We start from the raw sequence: 22,619 nt of genomic DNA on the forward strand, positions 1-22,619 counted from the left end.
CTAACAGCTATTACCCTTTCTCTCTTTCAAGATCCTCACCTCCTCCGGACCATGACCCCCGAAAACATGTGCCACATGACTCCCCCTTCTCGCCTGGAGCACCCTCCGCCACCGCCTCCGCCTCCACCACCCCACCTTCAGGGTCCCCCACCACCACCCCCTCACCCACACCAGCAGCAGCACAACCCTCACTACCCCAGCCTGCAGCGAGACATGTACATGAAGGCTGAGCCCCTGATGCCACCGTACGGCATCGGGCAGGGCATGGCGCCTGCCGACCTCCACCATGCCCAGCAGTCACAGATGCTGCACCAGCTACTCCAGCAACATGGAGCAGAGTAAGGCCTCAGGGTGCTGGGGATTTTCAGAGCTATTTGTGTGATTTGGGAAGGGGGGATGAGGGAATGGGATGCTGGGGGCTTGCAGAATGCATGAGCAGAATTACTGGGTTTAACTGCAAGTTAAGGAGTGTGCACCAGTTCTGTGGGAGTGAGCTGGGGAAGCATTGAGGAGGGGGTGACCTAAAGTGTGGGGCAGAGGTTTGCAGTGCATCGTTCAGAGTCGGGTGGTGGGGACAGATAAGAGGAAAGCAAAAGTGCAGCTCAGCACATGGATGGCACAGAGCTTGGCTCTCACAGGGTGGGTGGGCACAGCCTTGTGGGAGAAGGTGGTGACAGTGCTGAAGGAGCCTGTGGCTCCCTGCAGGAAGGTTTTGGTTTTTCTGTGAGATCCCAGCTTTTTCCTGGTCACAGGCTGCGGGGTCGTTACCTCTCCACCTCTTGCTTTCCTGCTCAGCCTTTGCTTTCCCACGGGTCTCTGCAGCCTCCCGGTGCACCCTGCCAAGAAGCGGAAACACTCCGAGTCGCCCCCCAACACCCTCAATGCACAGATGCTCAACGGGCTGATAAAGCAGGAGCCAGGTATGGGGTCCGTGCCACTCAACCCTGACAGAGTCCAAACGCCTCCCTGGCACCAGCCGGGAGCGCTTTCACCAGGTATGTGGTTTCTGCCCCCCTCCCCATCCCCCTTCCCTTAATACCCTCAGCACACAAACCCCTGCTGCCAGCCCGGGCACCCCGCTGGGCCAGGGCGCTCGGGAGGAGGGCACGTGGGCACCCCAGGGTGCCAGCTGGTGGGGCTCACCCCGGCTGGGCCCCCAGGAGGAGGGCAGGGTGGTGAGTTCTTCCTGGCCCAGACCTCATGCCCGTGGCGGTGCCCTGGCAGTCAGGAGGCAAGCTTCAGGCCAGCCGCAAAGGCAATGCCCGTTGCTTCCTTGTGCTCTGATCCAGCTGGATTGCTGTTGGAGTGACTGAAATAGGTGTTTTCCCCTCACTGCAGGCCTGATTCAAGATAATGACAGCTTGAATGGCTCCTACTTGGATCCCAACTACCAGTCTATAAAGTGGCAGCCACATCAACAGAACAAGTGGGCAACCTTGTATGATGCCAACTACAAAGAACTGTAAGTAATTCATCCACCTTCAGAGAAAGGCAGGTTCACCTTTCCTGTATGAGTGGCAAGGGGTTGGGGGCATTGTACTCACAAGACGGGACAAGGATCTCCCCGGGCTCCCCCTTGTCCTCTCCTGTCACCTGCTGATCTCTGCTTGCCTGCGCTGTGGTGGAGATACTCTTCCCACTGTGCCTTTGCCATGGAGAAAGTCACTGCTCTGCACTTCTGCAGGGCTGGTGGAAGGTTAAGGGATGGGGCTGGCGCTGCAGGAGCCAGCAGAAGGCAGGTCAGGAGCCAGCAGAAGGCAGGTCAGGAGCCAGAAGGCGGCAGGTCAGGAGCCCCTCAGACCTTGGTCTGCCGTGGAGGGTTGCACTGGTAACTACAGCCTTGCCTGGAGTGTGGTCTGGACCAGCAGCACCCTTTCCTCCTGCCCAGGCTTGACCAAGGTCCTGGGTTTTAAAAAAGTATTAGAGGATTTCCTAGACAATGCATAGCATGGATGACTGGAGGTAATCTAGAGCCACTTCAGCACAGCTTGAGAGCAGCATGGAAAGGAGCCTGAGGAGGAGGAGGAGTGGGAGTAGTTGAAGGGCAGAGGAGGAAAGGAGGAGAGAAAGAAAAGAAGGGGGAAGGGGCTGAGGCAAGCTGGGAAGCCAGAAGGGGCAGCGAGGTGGCAGAGGCAAAGGCAGTAGGTGGAGAGGAAAGCTGGTGTGGCTGAGGCCGGCAGGGGAGCAGACAGCGGCTGGTGGGGTGGTGGGGCTGCATGGGGCTGGAGGGGGGCTGGGGCAGGGAAGGGTGGAGGCAGCGTGTGGACAAGCTGCATAGGGAAAGAGGAGTGCTCATGAGGAAACCGCTCTGGATCCTCCCTGCATTCCTTGGAGGTGACAGAGAGCTGGTAAGCAGCAGGCTGGGTTCCAGGAACCGCTTGCCGAGCAAACGAACCCCCCTGTTTCCCCTCCTTTTTGCACAGCCAGTGGCTGGTAGGGGTCCTCTCAGGGAGCGTGGAGGAGTGGGCGCTCTGATGTCTGTGATACCGAATAACACAAGACTATTACCACGCCTTGCCTGGATGGTGCTTAGAACGGGAGCCAAGGACCCCAGGCGAGGCCAGTCGTGGAGGCAGGATGGGATCAGTGATGTGCAGGGAAGCTGCTGCTGCAAGCCCCAGCCCTCCTGCACACAGTTCTCCTCAGCCAGCCCTAGTCCTTGTACCATCTTTAAGGCAGACCAGGTGGTGACTGAGGCATGCCATGGGTTGTTGGGGCACGCCATGGGTTGTTGAGGCATGCCAGGGTTGTTCCCCTGTGCAGAAGTGGCTATTGGAGTTGGTTACTTCTTTGGGGACATCCTGTCATTTGCACAGGCTGTTTGTGGCTGTTTCCCCAGCCACAGCAATAGAGGGTTAATCTGGGGAGCTGGTTACTTCTGGTTTACCAGACTGTTTCCATAAGGGAAACATCTCCTACCTTCAGGTGGAATGTCAGCTACTTCTGGGAACTTGTGAGCAGCTCCACGGTCCAGTCCTGCTCTCCACCATCAGTTTGCTTTTCTGTGGGGGGCAGGATGGGGGAAGCCAGCTATCCCTCGTGGAGCGTGCACACCCCACAATCCCCAGTTCCTGCGTTCCCGCACAGGGCAGTGTTTGCATCCAGCCCCCACCTCCTCTGAACGCTGCCTGGACACGTCATCTCCATGGTTTGGTTTTCAGGGCATGGGTGTCACTGCGTGGTTGTGACGCTGCCGGTTTTCTACCCGACAAAGTCACCTTTGCCTTTTGCTGCTGTTCTTGCTTCTCCCAGGCTCTGGTTTTGTGCTAGTACTGCCTCCCACCTGTGAGCCTCAGTATCTTTGCCCTCTGTCAAAGGATTTTGGAGAAGTGGAGGCAGCAGAAGCGAACCTCTCCTCTCTAACTTGGGCAATGCTTGCTCACAGCCTGTCAGTCCCTGGAGCAGGCTCTTTTCCACCATCAATCTCTGCAGGGCTTTCACTGCGTGGCAGAAGCACAAATGCACCTTGTGCAGGCAGCAGGCTCCACAGCATGCTGTGCATCGTAGGAGCAAACCTTTCACGCGGCCTCGCTTTTCTCTTTGACACAATGAGTGTCCCCCTTTTCCTTCCATCCCACTGTTTACCTGTGCTAGGTAAACGGTTTCTCATCAGAAACACGTCACAACTCTTTCAGCTTGTCACGGACCATCTGCAGGTGTTGCAGTCCCAGCTCCAGAGGTTTGCCGTGCACCCTGATATCATACAGTCAGATTGGCAGAGGCAAACTGCACAGGATTTTCTGCTGGGCACAGAGAAGTTGCTGAAGTGCAGCAAACCACAGCTTGTAACTTCTGCAAACCCAGCCCAGCTCTGCCATGTTCTTGGGGTCTGGGCTCGAGATCGCTTGCCTAATACCTGCTCTTAGGATTTAGGGCAAAAGCCAGAGCAAACCTCCTTCTGTGGCATTTAGGTCATCATCCCGTTGTGTAATGAATAAATTCCTTTTAACTGACATCACGTAGATTTTATGAACCCACTTGTGGTGCTGGATTTGGCCAGAATTAAGGGTTAAGGCCAGGGGCTGATTGATTAGGTTTTAGTTACAAACTGCTGCAGTGCAGCCTTCCTCCCTGTGGTGGGGTCAAGGCCGGGTAGCTCCAGGGGAGCCTGCGCAGGCAGCACCTGCATCTCTTTTGAAGTGGGAGATTGGTTATTTCTGCTGGTACAGCACTGCACTGGAATAGAGCTGTGAGAAACACCAAAAGATCAATCTTCTCTTCCTTCCTCTAGAATGGCATTTTTTAGGTTAAGTCATGTTTTAGCCAGTAGGAGTCTTCCCCTTCCTTTCTGCCTTTTGAGAATACCCAGCAAATGAGTGGGCATCTGTGTCTCTTCAAGATCCATGAGTATTCCCACAATTTCATTGCCTCTGAGATCAGGGACTGGCCATTCCCAGCCTGCTTTCTGCTGGAAGCTGCCCTCTGGTTTGTAGGTGCTGTTGGAGTTTCCTGCCCCTGGAGAGAACATATTTTCCCCTGTGATCCAGGTGCCCCCAACTTATTTGCAGCCCCAGGAATCTGAATCATCTAAATCATCTGATTTTTCCTACTCTTGTTCTTAAGAAAAGCGACCAGGAAGGTGGGTTAAGCAGGGAGACTGTACGAAGGGGGTCAGGTTCTTGCCCCAGGATGGTAGTCAAGAACTTGTCCATGTTTTTAATAGTGGTTGCAGCACGCAGAGAGCAGCGCTGTGCCCTGATGTGGACAGAAATTGGCTTCTCAAACACTGTTCTTGCTCCACCCGGCTGTGTGCGAGGAAGAAGAACCTTCATCCGGCCTGTAGCATTTCCACCGAGCGGGGCAAGCACTCACATCCTCCAGGGAGGGGAATTTATTAGCTTTTCCTCCTGTTCTGCCTCACAGAAAGCCAGTCCAGTGGGTATGGCTGCACAGGAGAGATCCAGCTCTGCTTCTGCATCTATCCATGACACTTTCTGTTGGGCTAGTGGAATAATTGCTTTGTCAGTACTTTATTTAATATGGTTTTGAATGTGTTTTATGCTGATGCCTGTGGATTTATGTGTAATGTTCCATACTAATCAAAATCTTCCAGGGCAAAAAAAAAAACCTAAATGATACTCCATGTTCTCCTCCTGCACGCACAAAATTAGGGCCCTTAGTATAGAATCATTTAGGTTGGAAAAGACCCTCAAGGTCATCGAGTCCACTAGTAACCATCGCTGAAAGTTTTTTGTTCCTCCTAAGAGTTTCCTGCTGCGGTTTGGGATGATCAGTAGCCCTGAGTGAGTTTGTTCCAGCTGGTGTCAGCACCCTTCAAGCCCATGTAACAGCTCTCCCTTCTTATGCAGTAGGTGTAGCTGTGGCATCAGATCATATTTGTACCTTGTGCCTGTGAATAAGTGGAAAAATTCATCTCTGTTCAGTCGTTTTCCTGGCAGAAGGCTGCAGAGTAGAGGCCCTTCAACCATTTCTCTTATCCCGCTGTTCTGGGCCGTATCATGGAGCCAGGCTCCGTCTCAGCCCTTGCCGTGGCTGATGGGGACAGCGTAGCGGGGATCTGAACTGATTCTGTAGTTCCTAAGTAGCTTTTTCTGCCTTCTAAGAGACCTGTACAGTGAATTTGATTGTGTGAGTGGCACCAGATTCCCTGTCCCCCGGCAGGCGTGGAGCAGCCTGTGGCTGCTCTGCCCGGAGGAGAGCAAAGGGGAGCTGGGCTCTTATGAACTGCATAGATTGAGTTTTGACACAGACTTCCTAGAAGTAGGCTGGATTAAGGAAATGGAGGAAAGGAGGGAAGGGTTGCTGCGTGGATTCGAGCGGAGGTGCCTGGAAACCTGTCTTGGCTGTCTTGGGCTTGTGTCCCAGGCTTTGCTTGGTTGAAGGAGACCAAAGTCCCTGGATCCGTTTCATTGATAATATATTTCTTCTTGGCCTTTTGCACTGTTTTTGTGGTTTTAGACTCATTGAACCTTCAAAAGGGTTAGCTGGTTTCCAGCAGCGGTGCTGAAGAGGCCTGGAACCAAGCAGTTCGCTAATTTACTCCTGGGAGCAGGAGCAATCCATCTCCCTGACAGCATGCTCTGATAAATGCCAGCAGGCTCCCTCCTCCCGCTGCCCGTTGGTTTGCAGTTTGAGGTAAGGCAGCTGGCAAAGGGAGTGCAGCCCAACAGAAACATTTCCATGCTGGGACCAGAGCCTCTCTGCTCCAACCCTGGGAACTGGGCTGGTTCCATTCTCTTCCCGTCAAGCAAACTGGTGCTCTCCCAGTGCTCTGCCCCAAAGCTCCGGTCTGGGGGCTAAACCTGAGCTTTCAGGCTTGCACTCCACGGTTGGAAGGGTCCTTACAAGCAGCACCAAGCTTGGCCTTGCTGCAGATCCTGCATCTCACTGAGGGGACAGGGACCAGTGTGACATGGTCCAATGCTGCTGGATGTGTTTTGGGTTAGGTGATTGCCCTGTCCACCAGCTTGGCTAATCCTGTGGTGATGGATCACTGAAGTCTCACTCTCTGACGCTGCAAGCGCATCTCAGGCAGCTGAAGGGACCACGTGTGGTGCTGAGCTGTGGACACACCACTGGGGCTGTGTCAGTCATGCTGCTCAGCTGTAGGTTCCTCCATCTTGGTGTTTGTAAACTGGAAGAGAAAGGAAGCTGGGATTGCATGGAATTAGTGAATGGTCCTTGATTAGGGCATCTCCAGACATTATGTCTTAGGAGTGGCTGAGATATTGGGGAACCTGGAAGGCAGGAGGAGAGAAATGGGGGAGATTTTTCTTGCAGCAAGGAAACAATTGAGGCATATGAACATCCCTCTGACAATCCTGCTCTCGGCCATGGGTCCCAGTACTGTTCCTTTTTCATCAGAGACATACAGTGCCTTTCCCTTTGCTTTGCACTTTAATGCAGAGGGCAAGGGTGCTCCCTGCTCCTCTGAGTGTGGGTGCTATGGGGAGCTTGTAACCTCTCACCCTCACCTGGATGGGGAGAAACTTCATCTCCTCTGATCCTGGCCTTCTGAGTCCTGTCTTAATCTGCTTTTGTCAGTGGGGGCATTTTGGCTAAAATAATCTGTTTGACCCCAGACCTTTTATTCCTGACACTTTGCCCTCTGACCCCTGCGCTCTCCCTGGGAGAAGCCAGCATGGCTTTGGCTGTCCCCAGGACATTGACTTGTCAGCAGCTGGTGTCATCCCTAATCTCAGGAACGGCTTCTGCCTTGGGGTCACCTGCCCTTCCTTCTCCTGCTGCCCCATCCGTGGCAGCTGCCCATCCAGAGGGCACATCTCGGGAGGGGCACGCTGCCAGCCTGCTGCCCCATGCTGGGTTCGTGCCGGGGTGGGGGGTGACTCTAAGGTCCCTGGGGATTAGATGAAGGGGAGGATGGTTTTTTAACAAGTGTCACTGGATTCCTTACAGTGCTGCAGGCCGTGATGTCCTCGTGCCACATGGCAGTGGGGGGGTGGGGGGGTGGATTTGCTGCCTCCAGGTGGGATTTACAATATGAGAGTGAAAAAGAACCAGAATTGGGGATCCAGGGGATACCCTGTCCTGCAGTGGGGGTGATCTGGGAGCAGCTCCTTGGCTCAGCCAGAAGTGATAGGCTGAAGGCAGAGGGCTGGAGAGATCCCTGGAAAGCAGCTTCTTGCCTCCCGTCTACCCCAGCGCGGGGATCCAGCTTTGGGGGATGCACCAGCCACTGCCATTGGGAAAACTCAGAGAAAAGGAGCCTCTGAGAAGGTGTCTCTGCAGGGACCAGGCATTTCTAGAAGACAGAGGAGGGGGAACCTGACTGTCTCCCCTCTATCAGCATGTGTTTAGCAGCCATCAGTTTGAGTGATGCTAACCAGAGCATGTTGTGGAAGCATCCGTGGTTTGCAAGCTCAGTCAGACATTCCCTCTCCTTGGCTTTCTCTTAAAAACCAGTGGGGTGAGTGGTGAACGCTTGGGGGTCCTGGGCAGGCAGAGGCAGGGTCTTGGTGAAAGCAGTCGGGCATAGCTCTGCCACCCCCGGGGTGAGCACAGAGGGTGCTCGGGCCAGCCCAAGTCGCAGCTCCCCAACAAGAAAAAACAGATGGAGAATTCAGGGCTGAGTCTGGGAGGAGGGTGAGAGCACAGGGGAATTCCTCTCGTGCTTCTGGGCTAAGGTAGTGCTTTGCTCCCACCGTCTGGTTTGTGTTCGGGGCACGGCATGGCAGCTGCCGGTCCCCCGGGTGCAAGAAATGAGTAGTTGCTCATGGCCAGCCCAGCGTTATTCACGGCTGCCTGGAAACACCCGCAGGTTTCATCCACATTAATCCCACAAGTGTGGTGGTGGGGTTAGAATGGCTTTCTTCCCAGGAGAAAGGAAGGGACAGCAGGGGAGCAAGCATGACCTTTCTGTATCTCCTATCTCCTGGTTCCCAGAATCTGCTGAGGTGTGCCTTGTCCATCGCTGTCAGTCTGTCCACCTCCCATCCCACCGCTCTGGGCAGTGTCTGTCCGTGTTAAGAACTGGAGGTGGAAGTCAGAAGTGGTTTGCTTTGGTGGAATGTTTTGGTCCATAATTTTTAAGCCTGATGTCAAAGGCCAGGCTGAGCACCCCTTTACCTCATTTGTAGTTCTTTAATTAAAAGCAATGGGATTTTGGTGTTATGCTAGAACTGCTTGATGGGGAGGCAGGATGAGAGGCATCTCCTTCCCCCTGCATAGGGCGGCAGCGCCCCAGGGGCCCACCAGCCCAGGTCTGGGTTTTTGGATGGTGAGAGAAAGGGGACTTGCTGCAAAGGCTGCATATTTCTTTCATTCCCATGGTAACCAGCCCATTAAGGAGATGTAGATTAAACCCTCCCCAGCTGGTATGTGTTCATCGGGCAGCCAGGGCCCCCTCCTCCTCCTCTGGACCTGCCCACTGGGAACTGGAAGCTTCTTGCAGCAGCTGGAGCAGGTGGTTGTGATTTCGGCAGGAATCCGGCAGGCAGGCAGCACCGCCTGGCAGCAGCGCAGGTGGCGGTGGGAATGCGGTGGGTGAAGCAAGCGGAGGCGTGGGACCCCCACCAAGTCAGCCTGAGCTTCTCCTCCTAGTGAGCAGCATTAAGGTGTTTGCTCCAGGCTTTGGCCAGGCTGTGGGGCTCGATATCTCCAGCGTGTGTTGAGCCAGGGCTGAGCCTCTGCACTTTTAAGAGCAGCGCTCAGAAAGGAGGTGATAGCCTGTTGTGGCTCGTATTATACTTTGTTTACAGTAGTAGTACTATTGCGTAGCATATAGAGGGGTGGTTGCTCCAGCATCCTCATCAAATCCTAGTCACAGGAACAGTATTCCTTTCCAGTTGAAGACCTACCTAAAGCCAAACTGGCAGCTTCAGGGAGGTATGGACCTGCCCTGAGCTCTCAGCCCTGCCCAGCAGGACGGGTTGCTGCCTGGCTTAGGCAAGGTCCTGGGTTCACATCATGCCTGTGCCGATCAGCCCCATGAGCACCCAAAAGCAGCATCGGTGCAAGGCAGGAGGGACAGCATCAGGGGTTGTCTCTTTTGCCCCCAGACAACCCTCCTTCCCCTCCCACATGCCTGCTGTGCCTCAGGATTATTTTGTGGCTCTATATGTGAGCAGAGGTGGCCTTCGCAGTCTGCGGCGAGGTGGGACTGTTCACCATACAGCTGCTGTTCAGGTGTGGTGGGACATGGTGGTGAGCTGTCCCCCCAGCCCTTCCCACTCCCCCTTTGGGGTGGTTTACAGGCATCCGCACCCCGGGATGTGGCTGTGCACTGTGCCCTATGGACCCCTTGTTGCCTCTGCTCACAGAGACACAGCAGGGTGGGGGCTGGAAGGGACCCCTGGGGGTCACCCAGCCCACCCCCCTGCTGAAGCAGCTCCCCTAGAGCAGGCTGCACAGAGCCGCGTCCAGGCGGGTTCCAACGTCTCCAGAGAAGGAGACCCCTTGGCCTCTCTGGGCAGCCTGGCCCAGGGCTCTGCCACCCCCGAGGCAGAGAAGTTCCTCCTCACATGCAGATGGAAGTTGCCGTGTTGCCGTTGGTGCCCGTTGCCCCTTGGCCCGTCGCTGGGCACCGCTGAAAAGAGCCTGGCCCCGTCCTGCTGGCACTCGCCCTTAAGGTGTCTGTAGGCATTGATCAGAGCCCCTCGGTCTTCTCTCCTCCGGGCTGAGCAGCCCCAGCTCTCCAGCCTTTCCTCATCAGGGAGATGCTCCATCCCCTCATCATCCCCACAGCTTCTGCTGCTCCATCCCCAGTAGCTCCCTGTCTCTCTGGAACTGGGAGCCCAGTGCTGGAAGGCTCATCCTCCCCCCACAAGCACAAGCCTGTGCACGGGGCTGTAACGCTCACTGCCTTTTCCACAGCCCGATGCTCACATACCGCGTGGATGCTGACAAGGGGTTCAACTTCTCTGTGGGCGACGATGCCTTTGTGTGCCAGAAGAAGAATCACTTCCAGGTCACGGTCTACATCGGCATGCTTGGAGATCCGAAGTATGTGAAGACCCCTGAAGGCCTGAAACCCTTAGAGTGCTTCTACCTGAAGCTGCACGGAGTGAAGGCAAGTGGGAGTTAAGGGCCAGTAGCCACACCAGCAGGGAGAAGGGGTGCTCAGCAGATGGCTGGGATGAGGCAGCACCACATCTTCACGTGCTAAGTTGCGTGTAGGGGGGTGCTGAAGGCCAGAACAAGGCAGGTCTCAAAATACAAGTCCTAAGACGGATTCAGTCACTGCCTGGGTGCTTCAGGGCTGCCTCTCACTGAGCCTTGATTCTAGAGGTACAGAGGTACTTTGGGAAGATCCTGCCAAGCCCAGCTGCCCCCCTGCCAAGGAAGGCACCCATGCTTGGGCAACAGCCACACTCGAGCTGGGTGCTGCCAGTGGGGGGTACTGGGTCCTAGGAGGGCTGGGCAGACAGTTGGCCTGCGCTGGGGAGGAGCTGGGAAGGTCTCAGCTTTCTGCCCGTCTTCACACGCCTCGATCTTCCCCTCCAGCTGGAGGCCTTGAACCAGTCGATCAATATCGAGCAGTCGCAGTCTGACCGCAGCAAACGGCCCTTCAACCCCGTCACGTGAGTGTTGCCGGGGGGTGTTCACGGAGGGGGGGTAAGCGGTGGCAGGAGAGGGTGGGGAAGGGGCTGAGTCGGAGGTCTCAGGGCAGTACTGTGGGTATCACACTCCACTTTTCTCCTCTGTTTCCCACAAAAAAGTTTTCTTCTCTTTACATTCCCCGCTCTGCTCTGTGCCCAGTTCATAGACCTGCCGTGGAGCAGGCCAGGAGCTGGCTATTCCCCAAAGACCCTTCTCTCCAGTGGCATCTTCGCTCACTCCTCTGTTTTCCCTTCCTCAGGGTCAACCTACCTCCAGAGCAGGTCACCAAGGTCACCGTGGGGCGCCTGCACTTCAGTGAGACCACTGCCAACAACATGCGGAAGAAAGGCAAACCCAACCCAGACCAGAGGTGAGGAGCACAGGTGCCTTGTCCAAGCTGTCCTGAGCACTCAGGGCCTGGGGATGTGCCAGTCCCCAGATCAGGGAGTGTGGCTGGAGGGAGGAGGACAGGTCCTGAATTGGCTGTCTTTGTCTGGGTGGAGGAAAGGAGGTGTCTGCTGTGGCCACAGGAAGGGTCTCCTCCACTCTGAGGGGTTGGTGACAGTGCCTGTGCCCCACAGCACAAGGAGCGGGGATGTACCAAGCCCACCATGACAGCTTGGTGCCATGCCTCAGGCTCCAGTGCGAGAGCAGACTCGGCAGTTCCCAGTGCAGGATGGCACCCTGACCTCTCTCCCCTCTTGGCAGGTATTTCATGCTCGTGGTAGCCTTGCAGGCACACGCGCAGAACCAGAACTACACGCTCGCAGCCCACATCTCTGAGCGCATCATCGTCAGAGTAAGTCCCTTTCTCCTCCCTCAGCCTCTGCAGGTGCCCTGCAGTCCTTTGCTGGATGTCCTGGGCAATCTTCCCACCTTCCTCTGGCTTTTCAGTGCTTTCCCCACCCAGCCTTTCCCCACCTTCTCCAAACTATTACCGCCTTGCTTGTAGCTGTCCATGCCCATGGCTGGGTTCTGGCTGCAGCCTTTCCACACCTGCTTCATCAGAGCAGCCTCAGGGCATGCAAGAACCTGTTGCAGGATAGGGAAAGCATCCCGTTCTCCCAAGGCCGGACCACTGTCCAGGGTAGAGCCTGGTGGGAGTGAGGGAACAGTGTTGTTGGGATTCTGCAGCCTCCAGGTGCGGGAGGACAGGGTACCTTCCCAGGGCAGCACCTTTTGCATGTCCTAAGGCTGCAGTGCTCCAATGAAGGGGAGCAGGGAGAGAAAGGCACCATCCCCAGGCTCTGCTGGGGCTCTGCCGGAGCACTCAGCTCTGGGGTGTGAAGGCAGGGAATAAAACAGAAGCAGGGTGACCTCAAAGTCTGCAGGCAAGTAAGTTCATGGTGAGTCATGCACCTCCAGGGTGCCCAGCGTAGAACTGCTGGGAATTGCAGGCAGCCTGAATCGCTCCGTCTCAGCCTGTGAGTGGGTCACAGAACCACGGCAGCAGGGCAGAAGTCCAGAATTTGGGACCTAGGAGCAACAGCCTTGGTCTCCTGCTGTCCTGCGTGGTTCTGGTTGGGGTTGTTAGGAACAGTTCTGATAGGTGAGGTAACAGCTCAAGAAAGCAAGGATGTTCCTTTAGGGAGAGGAGCAGAGCAGGCACAGGCTTGGTTCCTGCAGAGGGAGGCTTAGATGGGGCCAGCAGATGAATGCTGAGGCTGCCTCTGTCGTAAGGGCAGGCTGGGATCTGTTCCCAGGGCTGGCAGTGGATCCCTGCCCCTGCTACTTTGCCTTGTGCTGCTGCAAAGCTCTGTCTCGCACCTCCATGGCCTCACTTGTCCTTTGCTGGCTCTGCTTTATCCACCTCCTTGCTGTCCCTCCTGCGAGGCTGGGACTGCCACAGCTCATCCTTGAGGGCTGTAATTCAGCGCGCTGCAGGCTGGAGAGGGACCCATGCCAGGATCTCATCACCTGGGCTATTCATCCCCAAAGCCCCCTCCCAGTTCTGAGGGTACTCGGATGAACATGCTCCTGTTCCAGCCAAGATCTTCCCCATCTGTTTTCCTTCTGTGGAGCAAGGACCTTGGGTGCTTCTGCTTATACCAAGCTTTGTTTCGCAGGTGTTTCGCACCCACGCTAGTGGGGACGGCACAGTGCTGCCGTGGGGTGCCTGGCACTGTCCAGGCCACTGCAGCAGCTTGGGGCTCTCTGATGTCCATCTCTTGCCGCACAGTCCTGCAATGTGCATGGAGGGATGGCTCTGTGGAGCTCTCCTGGCATCCTCACCCTGCGTACATCTCAGAGTGCCCCTGCTCAGCAGCACCACACTATTTCTATCCCCGGTTTTGCTGCTGCTGCTTTTCAGTCCCCACTTTCTCATCTCTCCACAGGCCTCCAACCCTGGCCAGTTTGAGAGTGACAGCGATGTGCTGTGGCAGCGGGCACAGCTCCCTGATACTGTTTTTCACCACGGCCGGGTTGGCATCAACACAGACCGCCCGGATGAAGCCCTGGTGGTCCATGGCAATGTGAAGGTCATGGGTTCACTGATGCACCCTTCAGATGTCCGAGTGAAGGAGGACATCCAGGAGGTAAGAGCCAGGTAACCAGGGTAGGCTTGGGGTGATCAGGGATCTGAAGAGGCACCACAGAAGTGTGAGTGTCCTTGTGAGCCTCTTTCAGCTGCCGATTTTGACACAACCCTCATGGGCTACCTGAGCTCCTACTGACCAGATAGGAAGTGCCTTAGAAGTCTGTCTGTCCCTGTCTGTCCCAAACACAGCCTGTCCACCATGTCAGGGAATATTGACCTTTCCAGTGTTAGCCAGAACTAGCAAACGCAGAAGTTACAAACCTGGAAACAGGCAAGCATCTCAGATAGCCTGGGTGAGAGGCTCAGCTCTGCTCTGAAGTTCTCTCAGCTGGATGTGCCTCTCCAGAAAAGGAGGGGACAATCATATCTCGTATTTATGAGAACTGCCCCTGCCCTCTGCCTGGTTGTGCAATGGGATTCAGTCTCCTCCTGCCGAGGAACTTGTCCAGTGACAAGAACTGGAGATTAACCCCAGTGCAAACACTATTTGCCCTGAAGGCTGCCCTGGGCAGCGTTCAGGGCTGTCTCACAGATGTATTGCCATGAGCCAGTGTGATTTGCTGTTTGGAATGGGAGTCATGGGAACTTCAGAAGCAACACCCCACTTTAAGAGTTGCATGTGTCTGTTTTGTCCCAGGTGGACACCACAGAGCAGCTGAAGAGGATCTCTCGCATGCGTCTAGTACATTACAACTACAAGCCTGAGTTTGCAGCCACGGTGGGCATTGACAACACCTCTGAGACAGGTATGGGCCCCACGTCACACCACAGCGACCTGCTTGTGTCTGCAGCGCTGCACCTCGTGTTCTGCAGCCTACGGTGGCATTTTGCTGATGGTGCCAGGCAGTGCTGCCCCACCTGGCCTGGCAGCTGCAGCCACCTCTGCCCTGGGGCAGCCCCCTGGGCATGGGGCAGGAGAGCAGGGGCTTCTCATCACCTGAAGTTTAGGCATCTAATCAAATTCCCTTGTAACCTACTGCGCTGTTTCCACACAGGCGTCATTGCTCAGGAGGTGAAGGAGATCCTTCCTGAAGCTGTGAAGGACACCGGGGACCTGGTCTTTTCCAATGGGAAGACCCTTGAGAACTTCCTGGTGGTGAACAAGGTTGGTGGCAGCCGGGAGGGGCGAGGAGGCTGGGGACACTGTGGAACCTGGCTCTGGGGAGCTGTGGAGCTGGAAATGGAAGAGGAAAATTGTGATATCTGGGAAATGCTTCTAGGCCAACACCACCCATGAGTTTCAGACCTGGCTTGTCTTTCGGTTGTCAGGAGCAGCCCTGGGTGGAGGGCAGACATCAGCAGGGAGGAACTAGCCTGATGTTGGTGAAAGTTGGCAGCATCTCCCTCAGGAAGGGCTCCTTGTTGGCAGCCTCCTGTAGGGAGGCTCTTAGTCATAATCTCTCCTTTCTGGATAAGATAATGTGGTTATGTCAAGATAACCCAGAACACCTGGCTGCCTGACCTCTCTGTAACCTGTGGCAGCCTGTTTCTGCTCTGGACATCAAGGGGACAGCCTCCCAAAGCTGCCAGTTCTCTCCTGCATCACTCTATCCAGAGTAGGAATGGCCAGGACTGACCTTAGTGCCCTGTTTCTCTTTGTGGCAGCCTAGATCCCTGCAGTTACATTACCAGCTAGCAGTAGCTGTGAGCATGACCTTTTCTGTCCCATCTGCACGTGTCCAGGCCATTGCTGTCCTTTTTTTCTGCATACAGCCCTCCTCCATGGGCTGCAGCTCAGCATCAGCCCCACAAAAGGGCTGCAGCACACAGCAGGCTCTGTGGTCTGCTCTAGCTGAGCTCTCCCAAGAGGCATCTACCTGCTGCCCACAAATTATCCGTGGTGTCCAAGATCCTCAGAGCGCAGGGTTGGACCAGCACACCAGCGAGATGTTTTGCCTCAGGGAGTGCTTGTGTGGGCGAGTGGAGCCGCAGAGCCCAAGGGTGGGTACTGGGGAGGTCTGGCTCAACTGTCTGCTGGATTATGCTGCAAAATAATTGCAACAGCTTGCACTGTAGAGCAGAGCAGGGGCAGATGGGGAGCGTTGCTCACATGGTTGGACCAAGGGCTCCTGACTGACAGTGGACTTTGTGTCTGTCCTTTGTAGCTAAGGACTCTGGATTAGCACCAGTAGGAGACAGAGTTCTCAGGGATCCCAGGCTAACATTTATTTTTCTGGTTGGGCTTGAAGAGAATATCTCTTGCTCTTGCATCCAGGGGCTGTAGAGATCCAGATGTGTCACATTGGGTGTTCCTGCCCCCAGAGCTGGGTGTTCTGTAGCTTTTCCCCTGGGCAGGCCATGGGAGAGCAGTCAGGGCAGCCAGACCCACAGGAGTTGGAGTACCTCCCAATGCCAGATGACTCAGGCCACCGACCTCTTCTCTGGCAGGAGCGCATCTTCATGGAGAATGTGGGAGCCGTGAAGGAGCTGTGCAAACTGACAGACAACCTGGAGACTCGCATTGATGAGCTGGAGAGGTGGAGTCACAAGCTGGCCAAGCTCAAGCGGCTGGACAGCATGAAGTCAACTGTGAGCTCTGGGACATTCAGGTAGGCGATGCTGAGGGATACAAAGAGATGTCTCCTTTTGAGCCCAGGCAGCGCTGAGCAACAGCTCAGTTTGGGAAAGGGGAGATGGGGAGGAGTGGTGGGGTGTCGGCAGTTGTTATTTGGCCTGGGGTAGTTTCAAGGAGCTGAAATTAGTGAGACGGGTCTGGCAGACACATACCCACAGCCTGCTCTTAGCCCAGCCCCCCAAAAAACCACTATGAAATAGTCTCCGTGTTTCCCGTGAGCACCTTTCTCAGGGCAAAGAGATTCTCGTGCTACCGAAATGATCACACTGGCCCTGGTCAGCCTTTGCAGGTTTTGGGGCAGAATTCAGGCTTTCTGGGCCACGGAGCAGCACTGCACCTACCCCTGAGCAGATGAAGTGACAAGGATTTGTCACTGCCAGGCCACACAGAGATTTCTTCCCTACCAGAGAATCACATTTTTGCCTGGGATTTGCTTCGAGTGCTGCCCCTGCACAGCTCAGCTCCATTCCTCCTTTCCCCTTGCAGCCAAACGGGAAGCCAGTTCAGCCGTGCGGGAAGCGTGCCTCACAAAAAGCGGCCCCACAAAGTAGCCAGCAAGGTAAGGGGCTGCTCCCAAAGGAGCCTCATGGTGCGGGGGAAGGTGGTCTGCCTAAGAACAGCCGTCTGGGTGGTCCTCGTGTGTTCTTTTACATACGCTGCAGAGGGAGAGACCCTGTCTGCTCCCATTTCCATGATCCCTTTTGTCCACGCCCAATGAAGATGTTATATGGCTTCTGTGCTGAGGGGCTTCAGGGCTTGCAGGGGAGCAGGAGGAGCACTTGGGCTGGGCTGGGTGAGATCTGTGCAAGGACCAGAGCAGGAAGGAGTCTGGAGCTATCCTGGAGTTTTTCTCTTGCAGTCTCCATCAGTTGTCCCTGAACAGGCCTGCATCAGCCAGCGCTTCCTGCAGGGCACCATCATCGCCCTGGTCATCATCATGGCATTCAGGTGAGACCACAGCCTGGGCTGCCGCTCCGCTGCCATACAGCTCATCGGTTCGGCCCGTGCCCTCCGTGGGGTGTGTAGCGAGGGGGGTGCTTTCATGGGCTGAAAATCCCTTGGAAGCAGATCAGCACTGTGACATATCCCTTGCCCCGTGCACATCCTCAGCTTCTCCCTCTCTCTTTCTTTCCAGTGTGGTGTCCATGTCCACGCTCTATGTGCTGAGCTTGCGCAGTGAGGAGGACCTTGTGGATATCGATGGGTAGGTATTTCTGGGCTCTGTGGGAGGGATCTGGTGACTGGGGGAGTCTGAAGCACAAAAAGCGGCCGCTGCGCTGAGCACGGTTCCAGTCAGTCAAGCTGTAAAGCCAAGGAAACGCATCCGCAAATCCAAGTCTGACGTCAGTTAAGCTATCTGGAGCAAGAAACGAGGAACAGAGAACAAGAAAATACCCTTTATTTGGCTGCTCACATACCCACTCGTGGCCAGTCTGCATGCTCTTTGGATGCCTCTTCAGCTGGCCTAAACCAGCAGCATCCCACTGACTGCAGTGGGGCTGGACTGGTGTGTACTGGGCAAGAGTTTTCCTCTGCCAAGTGTCCTTAGTGCAGAGAGAGCAGAGGGAACAGCCTGGCCGGCGTGGCCACGGGCAGCCTGTGCTGGGCATTCAGCTTTGGCACACTTCACCCCTGTTGGGAGCTCATGTGACCGGATAATGAGTCTCTTTTTTTCTCTCTCTTTCTCCCTGTCCTGTTTCTCTCCCTCCTGTTCTGGTTACATCTCTCATCCAACTAATTTTCTTTCCATTGTGTCTTTAATTTTCCCATTCTGGTCTTTTCATTTCCATTATCTTCCATATCCTTTTCCATTCCCTGCCCCATCCTCCTCATCTTCTACCAACCCATCTTTTCTTCTCATTTCCCTTCACTGTCCTGTAGCTCTTTTGCTGTGCCCACTGCCTGTCTCCTGGCCCTCTTTCGGCACAGGGGTCCTGGGGTCCCGGTCGCTCTATGTCCACGGTATGTTACTGTTTCATTATACTGTTATTGAATTGCTGCACCCCTTCTCTCAGTTCCTCTTCTTTTTATCATCTGCACTGCAGAAGACCAAGAATCTTAAGCAAATTGAAAGCAAAGAAAGAGGACAGCAAGTGGGACTCCAGGAGAAAGGATTATGGACCCCATCAGGAAGGGGAAATTAGGTTTAGGAGACTGAAGAACCAATTAATCAAAGGCTAAATGAAGAAATAAATACAACAGGTAGAGCAGGAGCAGACAGTTTGGAAGGAGCGGAGGGAATATTTAAAAAGACTGAAGACTTGGAAGAATTAGCCAAAAAGCTGCTCTTACCCTCTCTTCATATGTGAGTAGCTTTATTGTGGAGGGTACTCTCAAGTACAGGACATCTTACTGTGCAAAGGAAGGACAGAAAAAAACCCAAAATTATTTATTGTTTTGAGCCATCACCGCCGGGAATGTTTTAAAAGGTACCAGCCGAGGGAAAGCTGGCTGAGTTACTCATTAGGTGCAGACCTGCAAAGCACCTCCGTTAGCAGGATCTGCAGGGCTGCTGCAAAACACCTCCCTTAAAGCAGCCCCTACCGTCTGTCAGCACTCTTTGAGCAGAACACTGCACGGAGAGAGGTGAAAGGCACAAGTAATGTTTTCTTAAAAGAACTCCACAGCAGAGTGTTTCACAGGAAGCAATTTTAAAAAGTAATTGCTTGTGGGATGCAAGATAAAGCTATGCATGGGAAGTGTTGACAAGGCAGTGGAGGAACGTGAGGGACAGGGGCAGGTTTCTGGCTGGGATGAAGGCTAGCTCCAGAGGCTTGTGCCCATATTCCCTCTGGGAGACAGGCATTGCATCTCCTTTCACCTGAAAAAGAAATACGTGTAATCAGACAAGACTTGCAGGTGACTAAGTGGTACTTTGATGTCTCTAAATGAGTGAAAGCTCTGTTTATCTTTTGAGAAACCTTGACAAATGCTAAGGGGACTGGCAAGACATGGGTACAGGACAAGGCAGATGTGGGACAGCTAACACTGAACTGCTCCTGTGCCTGGGCAGGGTCTGCACAGGTAAAATCATGAACATCTTCGTTAGGAGCTCAGTAAAAATTTCTGCTCAGTGGAGAGCTACAGTATGTGAAGGCAAGAGCCTTGGTTTATCCCATACCTCTGCAGGCGGTAGCTGGTGCCTAGGAGTGGTGTTGCTCTGGGCTCCCTGTGCAGATGTGGGAGAAAAGCAGTTGGAGGCAGCGGTTCCTCCCTTCCACATCTACCTCACCCTCAGGAGATGTCTGTGGTGTCCTCAGCTCAGGTCTTGGTAGCTCCAGTGAGACACCTGAAATTACAGGGGACGAATCTGGGTGGGATTGTGTGTGTTTCTAAAAACCAAAGTGCAGAACAGTCTGTCTCAGGGAGATAAGGGACACCTCTCTTAGGGAACGGTGAGTGCTTGGAGCCCGTTATGGCCTCACATGTTGAGACCTGAGCGCATAAATCCACCCCAGAGATCACTGTTGTTGGAAATCAAGTCCACTGGGTACACCCTGTTCCACAGTGAGCATCGAGGGAGCAGTGCTGGTGTCCTCTGAACCAGCTGGGACTTTTTCCTGCCAGGTGTGGGACAGTCACACAGCCTGCTGCGACATTTCCTAGCTCCCCTTGCTCTCTTCATGGCTTACATGCCTCTCCTGCCCTTCCTTCCCCAGATCACTCCAGTCTGTGCTCCTCCTCACCCTCGCGCTCTCAACATCTGCTCTTGCTCCGTGTACCTGGTCCCATCGCCCCACTCACCGCTGCAGCCGCTTCTTTCTTCATGTACAAGTGACACCATCACCCCCCGTGCTAGAGGTTTTCACCCTATTTTCCTACATTTCAGGTCAAACCAGAACTTTGATAAGACGCAGATGGTGCGATCCACAGCTGCGTCAGACAAAGCCAGCAGCAGGACCCCCACGCAGCACGGTAGGTCACGGCAGGGCAGGGGGGTGATGGCGGATTGTGGTGCAGGGTGGTGAATGTGGCTGCTCCGCCATGGCGAGGGGGCTTGCTGGCGCTGTGCCATCTTCATGCCGTAGGGCCGGGGGCTCTGGTTTTGTGGAAGGGATGCTGGGGGCATGTGGTGCTGCTCTTGTTAGGTGCCTCTCGCCTTGACTTACCTGGTGTGTTCCTGCTGTTTGCCCTGCAGTCACAGCGGACATGCATGACTTGGTCTTCGGCTTACCTGGTCACAGCGTGCTGGCCTGCTTCAGCCCACCATGTTTCTCCACATGCTGCTCTGCTGCTCCCACCAATGTCTCCTCTGTTGCCCTCTCTGAGACCAGCCCTACTCATGCCACTAACCGGACAGGTAGGTACCAGCCTCAGCATCACCACCAAGGTCTGTCTTCCCATTCCATCACCTCGTATCCCCAGCCCCATCCCACCTCATGCCTTGCCTCTGCACGTTGCAAGAAGGACGTGCCACCTGCCCTTCAGAACGTGCCTGGTTTCCTCCACACCCGCTGCCTGGGTTGAGAGCTGCTCCAGCAGGCAGCTGTGGGGCAGAGCAGGACTGCCGGGCTGAACAGCCTCTGCTGCCCGCGTGGCACGGTTCAGACATCCATGATCAGGTAAGTAGGGGCTGGAAGGTCCTTGGACCTGCCTGCTTTGCCAGCACAAAGTCCTGAGAGGAGACGCCAGGCCAACCAGCATGCCCAAGCAGCTGTACTTTGCAGTGTGACCTTCCCCTCTGCTCGGAGCAGGGTTCTGGGAGGCCAGGCAGTGTGCTGCCCAAGTGGGGCATTTGCAAGCTCGCTTGCTCCATCATCATCGCTGTTGCAGGTGGAACAGCACCTCAGTCTCTGCAGAGCCGTAACACCCCTGGAGTCACACCTTAACCTTGCCTTCAACACTGTGCCCTGCCAGAGCACGGGGCTGTGCCCCCCTTTGCCCCCACAGCCGGTGTTAGCTTCCCCCTGCTGCGAGGGTCCTGCCAGCCCCTTCGGGCACAGAGGCTGGGAAGGCTCAGCCGCATGCAGAGGGGGTAATACAGGAGATGACATGGGGCCAGGACCAACCCAGAGCTGGTAGCCATTCTCTCTGCACTGGCCTTGGAGGCTGGGAGTGCTGCCAGCCTCTCTGCCTCAGCACCACCTTTCCCTTCTCTTTGCAGACCAAAGTCAGACCTCACTCCTGCCGGTGACAAATATCAAAGCCAAATCCAGGGGCATCACCGGGAAAGCGACCTCCTACACCAAGTGGCCAAAGACACCTGACAGGTCTCAGAGCTTCGGCAGCCCCAATGCCAGCCCCTCCTCCCCCTTCACCCACATCCAGGGCAAATCCAAGTACATCTCCAACCTCTCGCTCTCCCGCAGCAACTCCCCACTGGGGCAGGCGCGGCAGCAGCGCAGCATCAAGCAGCCGGTGAGCGAGTGGCCCCGCACCGAGGATCCCAGCACGGATGGTAGGTGGAACCTATCTCCTGCCCTCCCTGCAGCAGCACTGTGGTCCTGGGTTCTCTCCTGGGGTATCCTCAGCCAGCCGGGACTCCTCTGCCCTGCACAGCCCTTGCTGTGTCCCCAGCCTGTAGCCTTTTTGCCCCTAGCTCTCCCAGTGCAGCCACATTCAGCCTGCAACCCTGCCCCTATTCCCCCATGCTGTCCTACGCATTCTGGCCATATTGGCCAGTTGCTGGTTCCCTTCTGAGGTTCCTGTACCCACATCTCCATTCTTACCCCCATCTTGGCTTGCTCAACCGCATCTAAATCAGATTTAGAGGAAGAAACATGCAGATTCAGCCACGCTGGCAGCAGAGAGAAGGGAGCGTGGATGACCAGCCCTTGGCACAGTGTGGGGCACCCCCTCTCTGGGCTCTCCGTGGCTGAGCATGGTGTTAGTGCAGTTCTGTGGCAATCTGACCCCCTCTCTGATTCCACAATGATAAGAAAAGGTGCTCTCTGTGCCAGGCAGCCCTTCCAGCCCTTCTCACTTCAGGGTACCCCAGCTGACATCCCTGTGCTGTTCCTAAATAGCCTGTTCTCCCACCCACAGGGCCAAGCCCAGTGCTGCACTCCATCCGCATCGTGGAAATCAATATGGCCATCCAGCCCCAGCACTGCGTCACCGTCGACGCATGCAGGTGAGTGAGGCAGGGCTGGTGGCAGCACTGCGGGAGTGCCGGGGCAGGAACTAAACGGGTGGCTCCTGGAGCCTTGGGTGGCTCTGTCACCTCAAGGCAGCCCATGCTATACCCAGGGCAGAGGAGCTGGGGCTCCGAGTCCTTCCCTCAGAGTGCAGGAAGAGTGTGTTTGGTGATGAGCTCATCCTTGGTTACCAGCCTGGGAAGCCCTCCTCTCTGAAGTGTCATCCCAACGGAGACCTGGGGGCTATGCTGCCCATCTCACAGCCGCCCAAAATGCTGCAGCAAGATCTAATGCTCTCTCTGTGTCTCTAGGACTGGAAACTTCACTTACCGCATCCCTGTCAACCAGCTCACGGCAGCGAACACCAACCTGACCCTGGAGATGAAGTGAGTGGATGGGGCTCATCTCT

The 22,619-nt window shown here is 55.3% G+C and overlaps 1 protein-coding gene across 5 annotated transcripts in view; it reads left to right on the forward strand.

Annotated features, from left to right (window-relative positions):
- Positions 1-22,619, forward strand: part of MYRF (myelin regulatory factor) — a 64,115-nt gene that overhangs the window by 36,386 nt on the left and 5,110 nt on the right. For 2 of the 5 annotated variants that reach the window (XM_037401747.1, XM_037401751.1), the window contains 20 exons: positions 32-338; positions 823-995; positions 1,339-1,462; positions 10,294-10,489; positions 10,924-11,000; positions 11,279-11,389; positions 11,728-11,818; positions 13,356-13,556; positions 14,196-14,304; positions 14,554-14,663; positions 15,947-16,107; positions 16,620-16,692; positions 16,993-17,081; positions 17,269-17,337; positions 18,015-18,095; positions 19,963-20,048; positions 20,272-20,433; positions 21,238-21,531; positions 22,119-22,206; positions 22,522-22,596. In XM_037401747.1, coding sequence (XP_037257644.1) covers positions 32-338; positions 823-995; positions 1,339-1,462; positions 10,294-10,489; positions 10,924-11,000; positions 11,279-11,389; positions 11,728-11,818; positions 13,356-13,556; positions 14,196-14,304; positions 14,554-14,663; positions 15,947-16,107; positions 16,620-16,692; positions 16,993-17,081; positions 17,269-17,337; positions 18,015-18,095; positions 19,963-20,048; positions 20,272-20,433; positions 21,238-21,531; positions 22,119-22,206; positions 22,522-22,596 — 2,677 coding nt within the window. The remainder of the gene's footprint in view (positions 1-31; positions 339-822; positions 996-1,338; positions 1,463-10,293; positions 10,490-10,923; positions 11,001-11,278; positions 11,390-11,727; positions 11,819-13,355; positions 13,557-14,195; positions 14,305-14,553; positions 14,664-15,946; positions 16,108-16,619; positions 16,693-16,992; positions 17,082-17,268; positions 17,338-18,014; positions 18,096-19,962; positions 20,049-20,271; positions 20,434-21,237; positions 21,532-22,118; positions 22,207-22,521; positions 22,597-22,619) is intronic. The other 3 variants (XM_037401750.1, XM_037401748.1, XM_037401749.1) reach the window with 3 other exon arrangements.

Source organism: Falco rusticolus, chromosome 10 (genome assembly GCF_015220075.1).
Source record: "Falco rusticolus isolate bFalRus1 chromosome 10, bFalRus1.pri, whole genome shotgun sequence".
Classification (NCBI taxonomy): Eukaryota; Metazoa; Chordata; class Aves; order Falconiformes; family Falconidae; genus Falco; species Falco rusticolus.